Here is a 16,770-nt window from a genome sequence, read left to right on the forward strand (position 1 = left end):
AGGGACTCTAAAGTAGTCTTCTCCAACACCACAGTTCAAAAGTGTCAGTTCTTTGGCACTCAGCTTGCTTTATGGTCCAACTCTCACATCTGTACGTGACTACTGGAAAAGCCATAGCTTTGACTTAGATGGACCTTTGTCAGCAAAGTAATGTCTCTACTTTTTAATATGCTATCTAGGTTTGTCATAGCTTTTCTTCCAAGGAGTGTGTTTTAATTTCATGTCTGCAGTCACCGTCTGCAGTGATTCTGGAGCCCAAGAAAATCTGCCAGTTTCCATTTTCCCCCCATCTAATAGCCATGAAGTAATGGGACCAGATCCATGATCTTAGTTTTTTGAATGTTGAGTTTTAAGCCAGCTTTTTCATTCTCCACTTTCACCTTCTTCAAAAGGTTCTTTAGTTCCTCTTTGCTTTCTGCCATTAGAGTGGTGGTATCTGCATATCTGAGGTTGTTGAATATTTCTCCCAGCAATCTTGATTCCAGCTTGTGATTCATCTAGCTCGGCATTATGCATGATGTACCCTGCATATAAGCTGGTGACAATGTGTAGCCTTGACATACTCCTTTCCCAATCTTTAACCAGTCCATTGTTCCATGTCCAGTTCTGTTGCTTCTTGACTTGTATACAGGTTTCTCAGGAGTCAGATAAGGTGTTCTGGTATTCCCATATTTTTAAGGATTTTTCACAATTTGTTGTGATCCATACAGTCAAAGGCTTTTGCATAGTCAGTGAAGCATTTTTCTAGAATTCTCTTGCTTTTCCAACAAATGTTGGCAATTTGATCTCCGGTTCCTCTGCCTTTTCCAAATCCAGCTTGTACATCTGGAAGTTCTTAGTTCACTTAATGTTGAAGCCTAGCTTGAAGGATTTTGAACATTTTGAGAACATTAGTCTCCATGTTTTTCTTTTGCTGTCCCCCCCCCCTCCCCACCCCCCTTATAGTTGGATTTCTAGTCTCATAGCATTGTGGGTCAGAAGAGATACTTGCTATGATTTCAGTTTTCTTAAATTTCAGGGCTTCACTGGTGGCTCAGATGGTAAAGAATCTGCCTATAATGTGGGAGACTGGGTTTGATCCCTGGGTTGGGAAGATCCCCTGGAGAAGGGAACAGCTACCCACTCCAGTATTCTTCCCTGGAGAATCCCATGGACAGAGGAGCATGGTGGGCTACAGTCCATGGGGTTGCAGTCAGACATGATTTACCAGCAACCCTTGGTTTATGATTATCCTGGAGAATGTTCCATATGTACTTGAGTGTATATTTTGCTGCTTTTGGGTGGGATGTTATATATAAAAACATGGAAGCAACCCACGTATCCATCAATAGATAAATGGATCAAGATATGGAATATAACAATGGAACATTACTCAGCCCTAAGAATGAAGTTTTGCCATTTGCAACAACGTGGATGAACCTGCAGTTAAATATTCATTGGGCGAACAATATATATTGGATATCATTCCTTGTTGACTCATAGATCTAACCCTGGGTTTTCTGAAGGCTGTGTGATATTCCATGGTTAACAGCTAACTTGTTGAGGGGCATGCAGGTTATTTCCAGTCGTTTGCTAACAATAGTGCAGCAGGATTGTGTCTGTGAACATGTGGGAGGATTTCACCAAAGTGAAGTGCTTGGTTGGTCAAAGGGTATGGATGTTTAAAAATGTCATTGAGCATGTACTTGTTATGTTGCTTCAGTTGTGTCCGACTCTTTGTGACCCTGTGAACTGTAGCCCACCAGGCCCTTCTATCCATGGGATTCTCCAGGCAATACTGGAGTGGGTTGCCATGTCCTCCTCCAGGGGATCTTCCCAACTCAGGGGTCAAACCTGCATCTCTTACTTCTCCTGCACTGGCAGGCAGGTTCTTGACCACTAGCACCACCTGGGAAGCCCTTAAAAATGTTATATTGTCAAACTGCCCTCTGGATGTTGGGTCAATTTATATTTTTATGATCAGCATGAGCTGCTTCCTAACACCAGCTGCAGAAGAGAGATCATCAAAGTTTGATCTTTGCTAATCATGTGAGAGGGACTTCCGGGGTGGCTCCAGTGCAGATGTGGGTTGATCCCTAGGTCAGGAAGATCCCCCGAAGGAAATGGCTACCCACTCCAGTATTCTTGCCTGGAAAATCCCATGGACAGAGGAGCCTGGCAGGCTGCAGTCCATGGAGGTCAGAGTCAGACATGACTTAGTGACTCAACAATTAACTCCAGAGAGGTATATTCTACCCCCAAGTTTACATTTTTATCTGATCAGTTTATCACTCATCTGGGATTTTGTGTTATGCTTTTCATTTCCATGTTTGCTCCTGTCCCCCCCCCGGTACTTTTGTATTAAAACAAACAACTTGGACTTGCAGACAGGCATAATGAACCCCTCCATATATAACAAACATTCAAGCATTACTTAAATGAAATTGCTCTCCCTCCCTCCTGGAACCACTGACGACTCACTTCCTGTCCCTGTGGCTGATGCCTTTGAACTTGTAACTGATCTGTTCTGATCCACAAAGGTGAGAAGCTTGCACTGAGTGAACCCATCACCTGGCTGTTTAGCTTTCTGTGCTCTGGACTTTATCATCAGGGAAGCTAGTGCACATGCCTTAGCGTAAAGAGTTTGATACGGCTATGGACTTACCTGGTTGTTCAGTGGTTAAGGCTGTGCTTCCAATGCAGGGGACATAGGTTTGATCCCTGGTTGGGAAACTAAGATCCTGCATGCTGGGCAGCGTGGCCAATAAAAATAGACTGACATGGTTTTTGTTTTGTGTATCTTAAATTTAATATACACTGTACTTGATATTAGCTCTTGATGCCTGGTTTATTAAGTTTCATTGATGCAGTGATCTCAACATATCTCAAGTATACTTACTCATTTTCCTACTGTTGGTCATTTAGGTCATTTCCAGTGCTTTTAGAAGCATCCTACTATGGCTCTTCCAGCAGTGAGGAATTCTCTAAGGTAAGGACCTGCCAGGTTATATGTTAACAGCATCTGTAAATTTACCAAATTGCTCTGCAATATAAGGATGGCCCAGTCTCTTCTCCCCATCCTTGGTATTAGAAGACCCATCTGTGAATTTATATAAATTCTTTTGTTTATATCACTTGGCCATTTTTCTTTGGGGGTGTAACTTAGTTTTTCAGGTCTTTTGATCCATTTGAGCATAAGGGAGACATGGTCTTTTTTTCCCCAGAATAAACACTGACAAAATGGATAGCCCAGCTTTCACATACTAAAGATGCCACCTTTCTCAGGTAATGCATTTAATGATTATAGCTTTATTGCTGAGGTTTGGTACTGCTTCCTTGCTACTCTTACATATTTTAATCATTTTTATTAGAATCAGTCTAGTATCAAAATGCATGACTTGTGTACATTCATACGTTCCTAAACGTGAGGGGTTCTCATTGATCCAGGATGACCACTGCTCCCTTTTGTTTACCCCTAGGCATTTATTTTCCCTTCTTTTGTCTGACTGTGGTGACTCTCCAGACCAGCACTAAGTTGTGGGCAATGGTAGATGGTGAGCGTGATTCTGGAAGCCAACACTTCTGGGACATCAAAATAGATGTTAAGTCAAATATTGCCCCCCACCCCACCCCCCAAGTCTTTCTTCCCCATATATGTAAGGTTAATTTCAGTTACTTAAAAAATGAGTATAGTGGAGTTACTTAGTTCTTTTCTGTATCTAGTGGGAACGTACAGAATTTTAATTTTGATATGAGTATTACAAGCATCTCTCCATCACTATAGTTCCCAAGCTGCTGACAGCTTTTAAATCATGTTAATTACCTGTGAAAACCCCACTGATGACACACATGCTTCCTCATACCTGAGGCAGTAGAGCCAGGGCAGGAATGTTTTATAGCTCTCATGTCACACAAGCAGACCTTCTACCCCTCTGCTCTCCTCCTGGCAGAGAGTCAGCAGGAACTTCCTGTCCCTTTGGTCTGCCCAAGGGCACAACTGCTCAGGTGCCAGGGCCGGAGGCCCTCAGCGCACACCACCCACCTGCGCCTCCCGCAGAACAGTCCACACCACGCTGCAAACTTATCGTAGAATAGATTTATTTACCTGAAACCATGTCTGTGCAATGCTTGTTACCAGCACAGAAATAAACTGATCTCTATTTACAGTCTAAAGTCAAACATGCGTTGTGATAAACTGACATTTAGCATTTTATTGATATAAATGCATCACAATAATTCATATTGCACCAACATCTGTCTACTGCTTCTGATTTCATTAAATAAGTTACATTTAATACAGTGCAAAATAGCTGTTTGCACACTCAGGAAAATAACTGAAGTTATGAACTGGAAGCCTACATTTTTAACCATTCAACACCTGTAGTGTTTTCAATAAATTTATAAATAAGCAAACTGTACAGGGCCAATTAAAAAGTAGCATGTTTCAATGACACCATAGAGAAATCTGGCTACTTACAACTGAAGGCATGCATTACAATTGAATATTGTACATTTATTTAAGCTATGATATTTTGCACAGAGAAATACGGAGACTTGGCTGATGGCTTCTAAGTTCTTGGATAAGGTTTCAGAACCTCATTCTTCTTGCAGCAAAGAAACCAGACTTCTCTGGAGAGGCTTTCTGATTCATTAAGTTAAATTGTACATTTGTTACTATTTTGATTCAAAAACTAAAACCCCACCGGTAATACACGTTTCCTCCACATAATACACAACAAGTTGGGGACTTTTTTCTAATTTTCTTTTCCCCCCAACATCAATCATGCAGAGGGCTGGTAGATGTGTTGCTAAAAAACGCACATGCACGCAACCGAACACCCTTAAATTTCTGCAAAATGGTTTAGGAAGCGGTTACTCCAGTATTGCTGAAAAGGAAAGAGAGAGGAAATCAGCTTTATGAAATATGGGGAGGAAATGTTAGAATAACTAATTTAAGACTGGGATTAATAGTGACAGATGAAAAGGAATGTTCAGTTTGATCTTTTAAGATTTCTGACCAGCATTTCTGATTAACTCACAGGCCCCTCCTGTCATTTGACTACAGAGTATCCCACCAGGCAGACACTTAATCGCTTCAGGTTTAATAGAAGTTGAGAAAGTCCTTGGTTAGCAGTGCAGGGGGTGAGGAAGGCCAAGCAGAGTGAGCAGTATGGTAATCAGCGCCAAGCCTCTAGCTCCCATCCCTTCCTTCCCTTGGGACCAGCCTCTGGGCTGCAGGCCCAGCCAGGCCCAGTTGTAGAAGGGGAACTGCTTATCACTGTTCCCTTTCAAGAAAAAAGGCTACAGATTACCCTCAATTGTTAACTGCTGGGTGGTGGTTTTTCAGTGTGCTGTATGCACACTGTGAACACAGTGGGCCTGGCAGACACTGAGCTGAGGCTTGTGGTCTCAGATATTCCTGAGGTCTGCCCACCACATGGACATTCGGGGGTCTGAGCCCCAGTCTGAGGTACGTGGAAGCAGCCACTTGTGAGGGAAGGTGGCAGCTGCCCTGCTTGTGTCTGAGCTCGTGCAGCTCTTCCTACCCGGCGTGCCACCCGCTCTATGTAGATGCAGAATGAGTTGCTGGCATGGCACCCCATTTAGGGAACATGTAAGAGTGCCATCTCCTGGGCAAAGGAAAGAGGTCAGCCTGGGTATGGGGTGGCAAAAAACAGAACACTGAGGGGATGGGCCTTCAGCCCACTTGCTGACAGGAAGGAGCCTGGAGCAAGTTTCAGGCAGGAGCTGCCTGGGAGCCCATGTGCAGTAAGGGCGAGGCTGACACTGCCTTCCTTGCAGGTACCTGGTGAGGATGGTTGGACTCCTGCTCCCCGCAAGTCAGGGGCCAGGGATGTGCCCACAGCAGCACCAGCTACCGAGGAAGTGCCAGTGCAGACATGGTTTTTGGCGGCAAAGCCTGAAGCAGAGCAGCTAAGGGGCTCTGTAGCACCGGGTCTCCCCTACTCCCAGCTGTCTGGGTTGAGAGAAGTGGGTGCCCAAACCACCTGTGGGCTGGACAGGCCTGAAGCTGAGAAACCACAGGGCAACAGCCACCCATGCCATTCACTTTCTTTTGTAAAGGCCAATAAATCAAGGAATTGAGTCAGGAAAAGTTGACCATTGAATAGCACCCCACCCAACAAGCTCAGACATCCTGGTTTGGTTTGCAGCCAAGACACACTCCTTGCATTTGATCTGCTCAACTTGTTTCTTTCTGCAATTCATAATGCTAAAGTTGGCAAAACGTACCTCCTATATTCTCTGCCAAGCAAACCAGCTTCCCTTCCCTCTGAGGCCTCAGGGAGCCAGACCAGGACTCTGCGTTAAGAATCTGTCTCCATGTGCCCTTTCTACCCCCCATACACGGAAACCTCTTAAACTTGGCAGCACCCTGTTCTGCTTGATACCTGTTAACTTTCCTCATACTCTCAGCATTTACATGTTATTCAGGTGGCCCTGTATTCGGGACTTCAGGTACTCACGAGAACACCGGGGGCTTCATGTGGAGGGAGCTACCAGCATGAATATGTACTGCCTAGGCCCTTCACTTTGGCTAATGCTCAGCTATGGTCCAGTAACTGCTTTAAGGTACCGCGGAGAGAAAAGACAAGTCTTTGCTACAAAGGATATAACCCAGAAGGTGGAAAAAGATGGCCAACTTAAAAATGAACCAGGGAATCCCCAGTAAACCAGTGGTTAGGACTCTGCTCTCACTGCTGGAGCCCTACTTCAATTTCAGGAACTAAGATCCTGCAAGCCGTGTGCTGTGGCTGGGTGGGGAGAACAAAATGATGCAGGAGTTTACTGGTTCAGTTACTTGCTTTCACTTGTTTTTTGCTTTTTAATGATCCAGGTAGCAAGATTCCGGGACCAGTCCTTGCCGCTAACAAAGATCAAAGAAAAGTTTTTCTGTGAATCCCCATCAGTCTGACCAAAGCAGAACTACTCTGTCTTCCCCCAGGTCCTCCCTGACCCGTGGCTGTGCCACTGGCCAAGGCAGTGGGCGGGGCCTAGAGCAGCTGCTCCAGCCCACAGGTGGTGTATCGTGTACCTGCTCCTCTCAGGGCGCCTGACTCATCAGTGTCTATATAGCCAGCTCACTTAGTGGCAGTCACCTTTAGGCTAAAGCATCCAAATTCCAGGGAATACTCACGTTAGTTGATGGATGTTGGAAGGCATTGGAGGAAAACACCACAGTTAGGACTGTTAATGACTTATACACTGTTGGTAAGACTGATCTCGAACATGCGCAAACATTTATCATAGTAACAATGGGGTGGTTAGTGCCACATTCAAATAAAAATAGTTCTATACAATATGTTCATTTGGTCATGTGCTATTTACAGATTTTACAAAACACACACACACACACACACACACACACACACACACGCCCTTATGTCCTCTACACCAGGCTAAAATAGGCCAGCAGAAACTTGCATAAAAATGTATCACAGATGACAATTAGTGCCTATACACCAAAAATAAAATTCCTACAACGACCTGTGCAGCAGAACAGGATCCTTCTTGCCCTTGAGCACAGTAAATAATTCTGAGCTAGGAAGAATCTAAGAGAACTAAGCCACTTGATAGTTAAAAACAAGACGGTTATTTTTCTCTGTCCATTTAAAATGTTTTATTTTTCTTTTTAAACTAGATTGTGAAGTGCCACTGAAATAGGCAATGTTGGCAAAACAATGTCTGTTACAATAAAATACATTAGACATTTAAATAAATAACCTTAAAAACTATGTGAGGGGACATGAACCCAGTCGATTGAATCTGGAACAATGTTTTCTGCACAAGCGAGAACAAGCATACCTCTTGTTAAGACTGATGTAAACAGAACCATCAAAACCCTACAGGAGAAGCAGCCGAGCGGGGTGGGGGTGGGGGTGGAGGTGAACACAGGACTGAGGGGTGAAGGGGGTGGCAAACCAAAAAATACTGACTGAGGTAGCAGTACTCTGCTCAGTGCAGAAAAATTGGCTTATGAATAAAAATTAGACTGTGATCTCAGATTAAATCCAGATGATCATGCAAAAGACACAATACATGCTATTTAGTTTTAGAAAAAAACCACAAACATTCATTTCCTAAAATCTGCTGCCAATTAATTTGCTGACAATGTCTGCTGGCTCAACTATTTTTTTTTTTTTTACAAGGATGAGTATTAAACAGAACACTGTACATGCTTTTTTTCATCTACAAAAAAATATTTGCATAAAATAGTGTTAGTTCTCTGTACATGTCAATGGACACTTTAATTATGTGTATAAAAAAGGAAAATCTTGCCCCACTGGAGTCAGAAAAAGCAAAACAAAATCTAGAATATGAAACTTCCTTCACCAGCCAATATGTTCATGTGAAAATTCAGCAGAAATAGACAGTTGCTTTAAACAATAAAAAAAATTAATTGATTAAGTTAAACATCTTCTTTATGCAAAACTGTCAGTCAAGACCAGAACATATCACTAAAGTTAGTGTCTGTGCTATAGACCCAGATCACCAGGGGCATTATGAGCAGCACAAAGGGCCAGGAGATCCCATCGGTGCATGCCGAAAACGAGCAGGGTTTGGTGGCAGGCTGCACACACTCTTTACCAGGTTCTAGGTAGTTGCGGGCCACAAACTTGAGGGTTTCATCCATTAGAATCACAGGCAAGGAGATTTTCAGCACCATCAGCCACTGGGTCAAATTCAGAGGTGTGATCTGGAAAATAAGCTGAAACAGAAAGAAATCTCATCAAGCTCCCCAACTTGCTAGACAGGCAGACAGGCCCCAGCCTGGGCTCCCCACACTGCTTACTGGCAAGGGTTCCACGTAGAGGATTAAGAAGTGGAGCGACATTGACAGGCAGATGGAGCCCACAAGCCAAATATTCTCCCAAGGGGGCATCCTCAGCAAGGACTGGTTTTCGGACAAGCTGTGGAACAAGGAGAGGCAGGTGAAACGTGCCCGCCAAAGGGCAAAGGCATGTGCCCTCACTGACAGAGTCTGTTTGAAACCACACTTCAATAAGGTGATGGCTGCCTTGGCATTGCCCACTGACCTAAATGTATTAAGTTTCTATGGTGGCAAAGTTAAGGAATAGCGTTCAGATGTAGGACAGACTTCAATTTAAATCTAGGCTTCAGCAGAGTGATCTTATTTCAGTGGGTTCAAAACTGCTCTCAATTGCCCTTGACACTTAGGCTATTTTGAAATTTCCATTTTTGTCACTGACATAATTAGATGATACCGTTTGTCTTGATGCTAAAGGGCAACAGCTCCTTCCCTGTGGGCACTGAAGTCCCTATTTTTGGCCTCTGCCGTCTCTTAAGGAACATGTGGCTAAGCACTCCCACTGCTTCCTGGAGGCGATGATGACTTAAGCTCTTAAAACCGGTGCTGCTTGTTCTTCCTTTTGGGGAGGGCAGAGCTTTCCTGTGACTCTCAATCAACCATGACACACACACAACCCCCCAGCACGTTACGAAGACTCACGGACCTGTTGAGGGCATTGCACATCTCTATAGTTACTAGAACAGAGAGCGCCATTGTCATTGGATATGGGGATTCAAAGACCGAACAATCCACGCCTTCAAAGTCCGGGTTGTCCTCTTTACACTGTAGGAAATGACTCTGCAACAAAAACCCGACACCAAGTTCCCAATCAGCCAAAGACGTATTTCCAAGGTCCACACACAGATTCCACACTAAGCCCAGAACACAGCCCCACGCAGGATCTCACCCCATTTCTCAGAGAAGCCCTGGTCTTTCAGAACAATCTTAGATGCAACTGCTTATTGTTCAATTCTTAAGAGTATTTGATAGACATCCAAACCACAGAAAGCTCAAGGACACCCTTGTATGTGAAGGCTTACAATGCATCTGCATCTAAGGCACAGAAAGAAAGGTGGCTACATACCAGCTGGTAGAAGGACACTCTTGGACCACCCTCGGCAGCAATGAACCACCATGCGGCAGCACCCACTGTAGCAGCGCCAACGTAACCTGGGAACAAATATCATGACACTGATACACACGGGGCTTTACAGCTTGCAGCATCTCTGCAGGTACTGCTTCACAGGCCAACCCCTGGGACGGAGATCAGAGACGTGGTGTCACTGAGCCTGTGCCGCCACCAACACCTGCTAACTCGTATCAGCTAAAGCAGTTAGAGGGTCTCCACAATGAGGGGATGTCTGTGGTACAAAAGAACCAGGCAGCTTCTCCTTTAAGAATCTGCGAAGGAAAGAACGTACCAGAACGACTAGAATTGGGAGGACCTTTACACCAGTCATGCCCTCTCTACCAGCAGCCAGTATGTTAAGGCTGCAGGTACCTGTCCTCCATGTGATGCCACACTGTGCCAGAACACCAGATTGCCCCTCCATGATTGCTTGGCAAACTTGCCAAGGTTTCCAGTTACACTCTAGTGTCTTTGCTCCGTCAAAGGCCTGGCAGAACCTTCACATGGAAAGGCCATTAGAGCAGTTAGTGCAGAACACCAAGCTCCTGACAGTGCTCAAAGCCAGTTCTGGGACTATCCCCCCCACCAATTACTTCTGAATTCAAATTACAAAGAAGCAACAAAGGGTAGTAGAGAACACGGGGACTTGAGAAGAAGAGACTGTCCCAGTGCAGTAGTAGCCACTCAAGGTCCAAGCGCGCATACCATCTAGCCCAGCAATCACAACAAAACAGTTGGCAGGTGGTGCACTGACATAAAACTACCCAACAAAGAGGGAGAAAAAAGCCAAGACGAGGCTCAGCATACAGGTGCTTACAGCACGCCATCACTTGCGAAAATAAATACATAAGATAAATCTATTTGCTGGGAAGACACATGATACCCTGTGCTGCAGGGGTATTGGCTGGCTGAGAGTCCTTCTGTTCTACGCTTTGAGTGTTAGGTTATGTCAATTTACCGAGTCTCCCATGGGACCCTGTGGGTGTGCAGTCGCTCAGTCCTGTCTGACTCTTGGCAACCCTTTGGACTCTAGCCTGCCAGGCTCCTCTGTCCATGGGATTCTCCAGACAAGAATACTGGATTGGGTTGCCACGCCCTTCTCCAGGGGATCCTCCCAACCCAGGAATCAAACTTGCGTCTCCTGCATTGCAGGTGGATTCTTTACCCACTGAGCCATCAGGGAAGCTCTATGGGACCCTAGGGGGGTCATTTAGCCTCTCTGGACCTCACTTTCCTAACCTACAAAATGAGCGAGCGAGCAGCGGCATCCAGGTCAGGATGAGGTGGACAGTGACAACACACATAGGGGAGCCAGCACTGCTGATGAACACGCAGAACCCTTCTCTCACTCGGGGAAAGGGCATCTTGGTGAGGCAAGGCCTGAGCTGTCCCTCTGTTTCCCTTTGCCCATGGGTTAAATCTGAGAACCTAACTCACAAAGGCCAAAGGAAGAACAAAAGCGCTAAAACGAGGGATAACCTTACTGTAAACTGGATTCACAGCTCGTTAACCTGAAAGAGGACAGCTGCCATATTTTGCTACCCTAATATGGGGATAGAAAAAAATGTGCTTTTAAGGGATCAATTTATGAAATGTTTGGACTCATAAACGTTTTGTTTAAAAATCAATAATATAGTGGCTCAGGCCCCGTGCTCCCAATGCAGGGGCCAGGATTCGATCCCTCGTCAGGAACTAGATCCCACATGCTGCAAGAGTGTATATGACACAACTAAAGATCCTATATGCCACAGCTAAGACCCAGTGCAGCCAAATAAACAGTATTTTTTAAAAAATCAATAATATAAAAACCATACTCACATCCAATAGCCAGGTAACGGAAAAAGAGCCACCCACTGATCAGTGGTTCTTTTGGGTTCCGGGGTGGCTTGTTCATAATGTCCAGATCAGGAGGGTTGAACCCCAGTGCAGTGGCAGGCAGGCCATCTGTCACCAGATTGACCCAGAGCAGCTGGACAGGAATTAAAGCCTCAGGAAATCCAAGAGCTGCTGTTAGGAAAATACTGTGTCCACCCAAGGAAAGAAGAGAAAAACCCCAAATTATTTTTGGCCCCTATTTAACATCGACATCCCCTCCTCTTCCATAAAAATCGGTCGACAGCAACGATTACTTGAAATAGCTTTTCCCCTGAGTAATCATGTTTATTATACCCAAATTAACTTAACTTTTAGAAGCCAAGAATCTTACGTTGTTTATACAGTTAATTTAAACCCCTTTCTATGCTCAAGTGTGTCCTCTACACGCTGGGACAGTTGTAGGCAGCCCTCCTGGGGGCCAGAAGAAGCGCCTTTACCTCCACAGAGGCCGCAGCCTCCTCCGCCAGCCGCCCACCCCTCCCACTGCACCGAGAGCGAAGCTGCTGCCACGTGAACCCCCAGCTGAGGGAAACGCCATCTCACAGGGACTCACCAGACAACCTCCCCGACGTTGGAGGAGATGAGGTAGCGGATGAACTGCTTCATGTTGTTGTATATGGCCCGTCCTTCCTCCACGGCGGCCACAATGGTGGAGAAGTTGTCATCAGCCAGGACCATCTCAGAGGCTGTTTTAGCTACCGCGGTGCCAGAGCCCATAGCAATGCCAATCTCAGATTTCTTCAGAGCAGGAGCATCATTTACACCGTCTCCAGTCTGAAAGGCCAAGAAACCCACCACTGATTTGCACACCCGTTACCTAACACACACACTGCCAACAATCACTTGGCCATCCCGAAGCCAGGGAATGAATGGAGCTGTTGGACCTCTCGGCAGCTAAGCTTTCTGGGAGAGTTTTCGTTTTTGTAAGCTGGTGTCACAGAACACATTTTAACCTGGGAAATGTGAAACTGCCAAACAAAACTTACAGGTTACACTTCAGAGGAAGTAGAACAAAGGGGACTTCAAACAATCTGTATTACTTATTTTACCAAACAAAACACAACACAACCTACACGGCTGTCAAGACAAAATACTTGTATCCATATGGATAAATCTCACAGAGAGCCAATGCAGACTTCAAAAACACAAACTACAATATGCCATCTACATGGCAAAAATATGCCACTTTCAGCCAAAAAAGGGCAAAAATACTTAAATATCGTCTACAGATACAAAACTATCATTCCCATGTGTGTTTTCTATACTTTTACTAAACACCCAGTACTGAATTCAGAATGGTGCTTTCCTTGGAGAAAGAAGGGGAGGGGAAGAAAGAGAAAGACAACTAGAACAGCTGGTTTTCAGCAACAAAATTGTTTTAAAAACTGAAACCTTTCATACACAAGCAGCAAAAGCAAGCATGACACAATGTTAACATCTTAGTGAAAAATCATATGCAAGGAAAGAATATGGGAAATGCTTCATCAACAGGTTGTTCTCAGAACGCATCACCAGTACCATCTCATTTCAGAGGAGGTTTTCCCAATGTGTGATAGAGTACGGAGTAGTTACGTCCTAAATCAGGTTTTAGAAACGTGAGATAAAAACACATACATTTTAACCATGACAAATAGTTCTCCTGTGACTGATTCAGGCTTCTAGGTCTTAAACTTCCCCAGAATCTTACATGCCAACAGAATCCTTGAGAAACAGCCCAGATCATGACAAAAAAAGAATTTCCAAATATGGGAGCTATTACTAAAAATTTAATGATCAGAATTAGAATCTGCTGTATTTGTGCAGTGTGTTACCTGTACATGTCTACAGACACTCACCATAGCTGTAATCTCATCAAACGACTGCAGAAATTCTACAATTTTAGACTTGTGGGAAGGTTCAACTCGAGCGAAACAGCGAGCATTCAAGCAGGCTTCTCTCTGGGCTGAAGGATTGAGCTCATCAAACTCGCGACCAGTGAAGGCCTTTGCTGTCACGTCCTCGTCCTGCCTGAAGATGCCAATGCGGCGGCAGATGGCCACAGCAGTGCCCTTGTTGTCGCCTGTGATCATGATGACTCGGATGCCTGCCTGCCGGCACAGCTTCACAGAGGAGGCCACTTCAATTCTCGGAGGGTCCAGCATGCCCACACAGCCCACGAAAGTCAGATTGGTCTATAGTGAAAGAATCACCTTTTGTCAAAACAGGAAATTCTAGTTTTTTCCCCCTAGTGTGGAGAGCAAAGGTTTCTGCATTTTCTTTTGGCAGAATTCACACCACTGATGTTAATATACATCCAATGAAGAATAGTATTAACTCTAATAAATCAGAAGCAAAAATATCACTGTAATAATGTAAAATATTGTAAAATATTGTAAAAAAATATTGTAAAAATATCAATGTAATAATACATTCTTATTACCAAATAATTCTTGAGCTTTCATTAATAATATTCTTAAATAAGGAAAAAATATACTGAGGAATAGGAACATATTGACAGCAGCCAATCAGTGACCCATAGTAATCAAATTTGAACTAGAAACTTCACTGTTCAAGGCTTCAGGAAGCCACATACCCGACAGGAAAGAACTCCAAGAGCAGAAGTAGACAGAATCTTTCCACGTGAACAATGTGAGTCAGTAATTAATGAATAGTCTGAAAATGTCCCCAATTTTAAATTATCTTAATTTACATGAGAGCAGCACAACACGTTTTTAGCCTTGACTGTACTTTGAAAGTAATAGGCCTGTATTAAACTGTTAACTGTGTATGTCTGAAGCAGCAACTTAAATTATAAAGAGGATACATTTGGCCTGCAGGAAAACAAATAACCACACCCCTTTCTCAGCAAAAGCAAGACTCATCTGACCTTTTACTGAAGGAGGCTACCTAAACAGAATGAATGTGCAGGGTGCGGGTGAAGCTTCTCATTAGCTGACCTCGTATTTAATAAAGTTGGCAGAGTCCTCAAGGTTCATTTCTTCTCTCCTCAGTGGGTTGTCGTGAGTGGCCAGGGCCAGGCACCGCAGTGTGTCGCTGCCACTGCCCCATTCCCGGATGACAGACATGATCTTCTGTTTGACTCCAGGAGTCATGGGCACTTTGGTGCTTCCGACTCGAATGTGAGTGCACCTGTCAATGACACCTTCAGGAGCACCCTGGAAATGTTAGATTTAGAACAATTTTATTTACTGGTTCACTCAGGATTCCAATCCTGGTAAGAACATTTAATTGCAAGCTGCTGTACTTGCCTTCACAAACATTTTGCTCATTGATGTCCGGCTTGGTTTGTTTGGTGTACAATAAACTGACATTGATTTTCTATCACGTGAAAACTCTAGAGTAAATTCCTTTTTCATCAATTGTTTAATGACCTATAAAGAGAACATATATGGAATATTATTGGATAGCAATTTCTAAAAACTTTTGACTTTTAACAGTTAAACATTCACTAAATACCTATTACGTGACAGACACTGGAGATTTAGCAATAGACAATAAACAGACAAGTTCCCACCCTCATAAAACTTACCCTGTAGTATGGGAAAGACACACTAGAATGTGAAGTAGATTATAAGTGCCATGGAGAAAAAATTTAAAAATAAGCAAGAAAGAGAAAATTATGTATGTTTAGGTTACAGTTTTACATACAGTACTGGGAAGGCAATATATGAGTCAAACATGAAGGATGTGTGTGTGTGTGAGCAGAGAAAACATTATGCAGACTGACCGACCGAGCAGTTCAAGGAGCCTCCAGGGCAACACGGCTGGAAGCAAGTTTGCAAAAAAGGTTAGGGGTTAATGGCAGGGGTTGCAGATGCAGGTTGTAGCATCCTGAAAGTCACTGTAAGGCATCTGGCTTTTTTAACAAGTGAAACAGGAAGACAATGGAGAGTTTCAAGCTCTGGCAGTTATGTTAAGAATTAACTGAAAGAAGGGCAAGGAACACCACACCACTTCAGTATTTTAAATACTTTTAGACAGCTAGTGGCTATATTAGATGTCAGCACAGTGACAGTATTTAAAGTCATGAGGCCATGGCTAATTCATTTCAATGTATGACAAAAACTACTGTAATGATGTAAAGTAATTAGCCTCCAACTAATAAAAATAAATGGAAAAAAAAAATGAAAAAAAAAAAAAAAAGAAAAAAAAAAAAAGTTATGAGAAGAGTTCAAGGGAGTAACTGCAGACAGGAAAGCCGAGGCCTGGGCCCTGGAGCCTCTTGGAAGATACAGCCAAGGAGATAGGGTTGGGGGGAGAACAAGTAAAGGACTCTTTTTAGGGAGGGAGAGACTGAGAGGATAAACTGACAGCTCAGGTAAAACAAAAACTGAGAATTAACCTTTAGATTCAGATTCCATTGGTTTATCTATATATACAGCCATATTACCATAAAATCAACATACTTCATTTATCCTTTCCAATTTTTTGTTGGCTTTCTTTTTCTTACCTCATTACATGAACTAGGGCTGCCAGTACTACACTGAATAGAAATGTTGAGAGTAAATTCTCCTGCCTGTTAGGAATGTTAACTTTGTGTAGTTACACCATCAACCAGAAGATGCTTGCTTAGTTTTTATCATAAACTGAGATCAAATTTTATCAGATGCCTTTTCTGATTTAAATGATCTTATGATATTCTGCCTTTTTTCAGTTATGTGGTGAGTTACATGGATTTTCCCCTCATTCAGACAAACATTTAATAATAACTGTAAAAACCCCAAAGAACCTCAGCAACCAACAGAGGCAACTGTGAGTGGAATGAAGCCATCCTCTCAGCCAGAGCAATAAAAGGACAATCACTAAATTCAACATTATCTGATGATATATCACTTATCTATTTGTCTTTTTTTTTTTCTGGGGGGGGGGGTTTGGTGGCACACAGCCATCTTACAGGGATCAAACCAGTGCTCCTGGCAGAGGCAGCGCAGTCTTGACCACTGGGAATTCTCCTGTA

General features: G+C 43.7%; 1 protein-coding gene across 2 annotated transcripts in view; it reads right to left on the bottom strand.

Annotated features, from left to right (window-relative positions):
• Positions 1-4,060: 4,060 nt before the first annotated feature.
• Positions 4,061-16,770, bottom strand: part of ATP2A2 (ATPase sarcoplasmic/endoplasmic reticulum Ca2+ transporting 2) — a 58,872-nt gene continuing 46,162 nt past the window's right edge. Inside the window, exons 12-21 of one of the 2 annotated variants that reach the window (XR_002311865.2) lie at positions 15,062-15,184; positions 14,750-14,968; positions 13,649-13,984; positions 12,367-12,587; positions 11,757-11,959; positions 9,894-9,979; positions 9,474-9,607; positions 8,792-8,909; positions 7,136-8,707; positions 4,061-4,865 (exon numbers count right to left, since the gene is read on the bottom strand). Coding sequence is in view for 1 of the 2 variants with exons in the window: in XM_020882551.2 (XP_020738210.1) it covers positions 4,852-4,865; positions 8,587-8,707; positions 8,792-8,909; positions 9,474-9,607; positions 9,894-9,979; positions 11,757-11,959; positions 12,367-12,587; positions 13,649-13,984; positions 14,750-14,968; positions 15,062-15,184 (1,575 nt within the window). In the remaining variant the exon portion in view is untranslated. The remainder of the gene's footprint in view (positions 4,866-7,135; positions 8,708-8,791; positions 8,910-9,473; positions 9,608-9,893; positions 9,980-11,756; positions 11,960-12,366; positions 12,588-13,648; positions 13,985-14,749; positions 14,969-15,061; positions 15,185-16,770) is intronic. The other variant, XM_020882551.2, reaches the window with a different exon arrangement.

This window comes from Odocoileus virginianus, chromosome 12, assembly GCF_023699985.2.
Source record: "Odocoileus virginianus isolate 20LAN1187 ecotype Illinois chromosome 12, Ovbor_1.2, whole genome shotgun sequence".
Classification (NCBI taxonomy): Eukaryota; Metazoa; Chordata; class Mammalia; order Artiodactyla; family Cervidae; genus Odocoileus; species Odocoileus virginianus.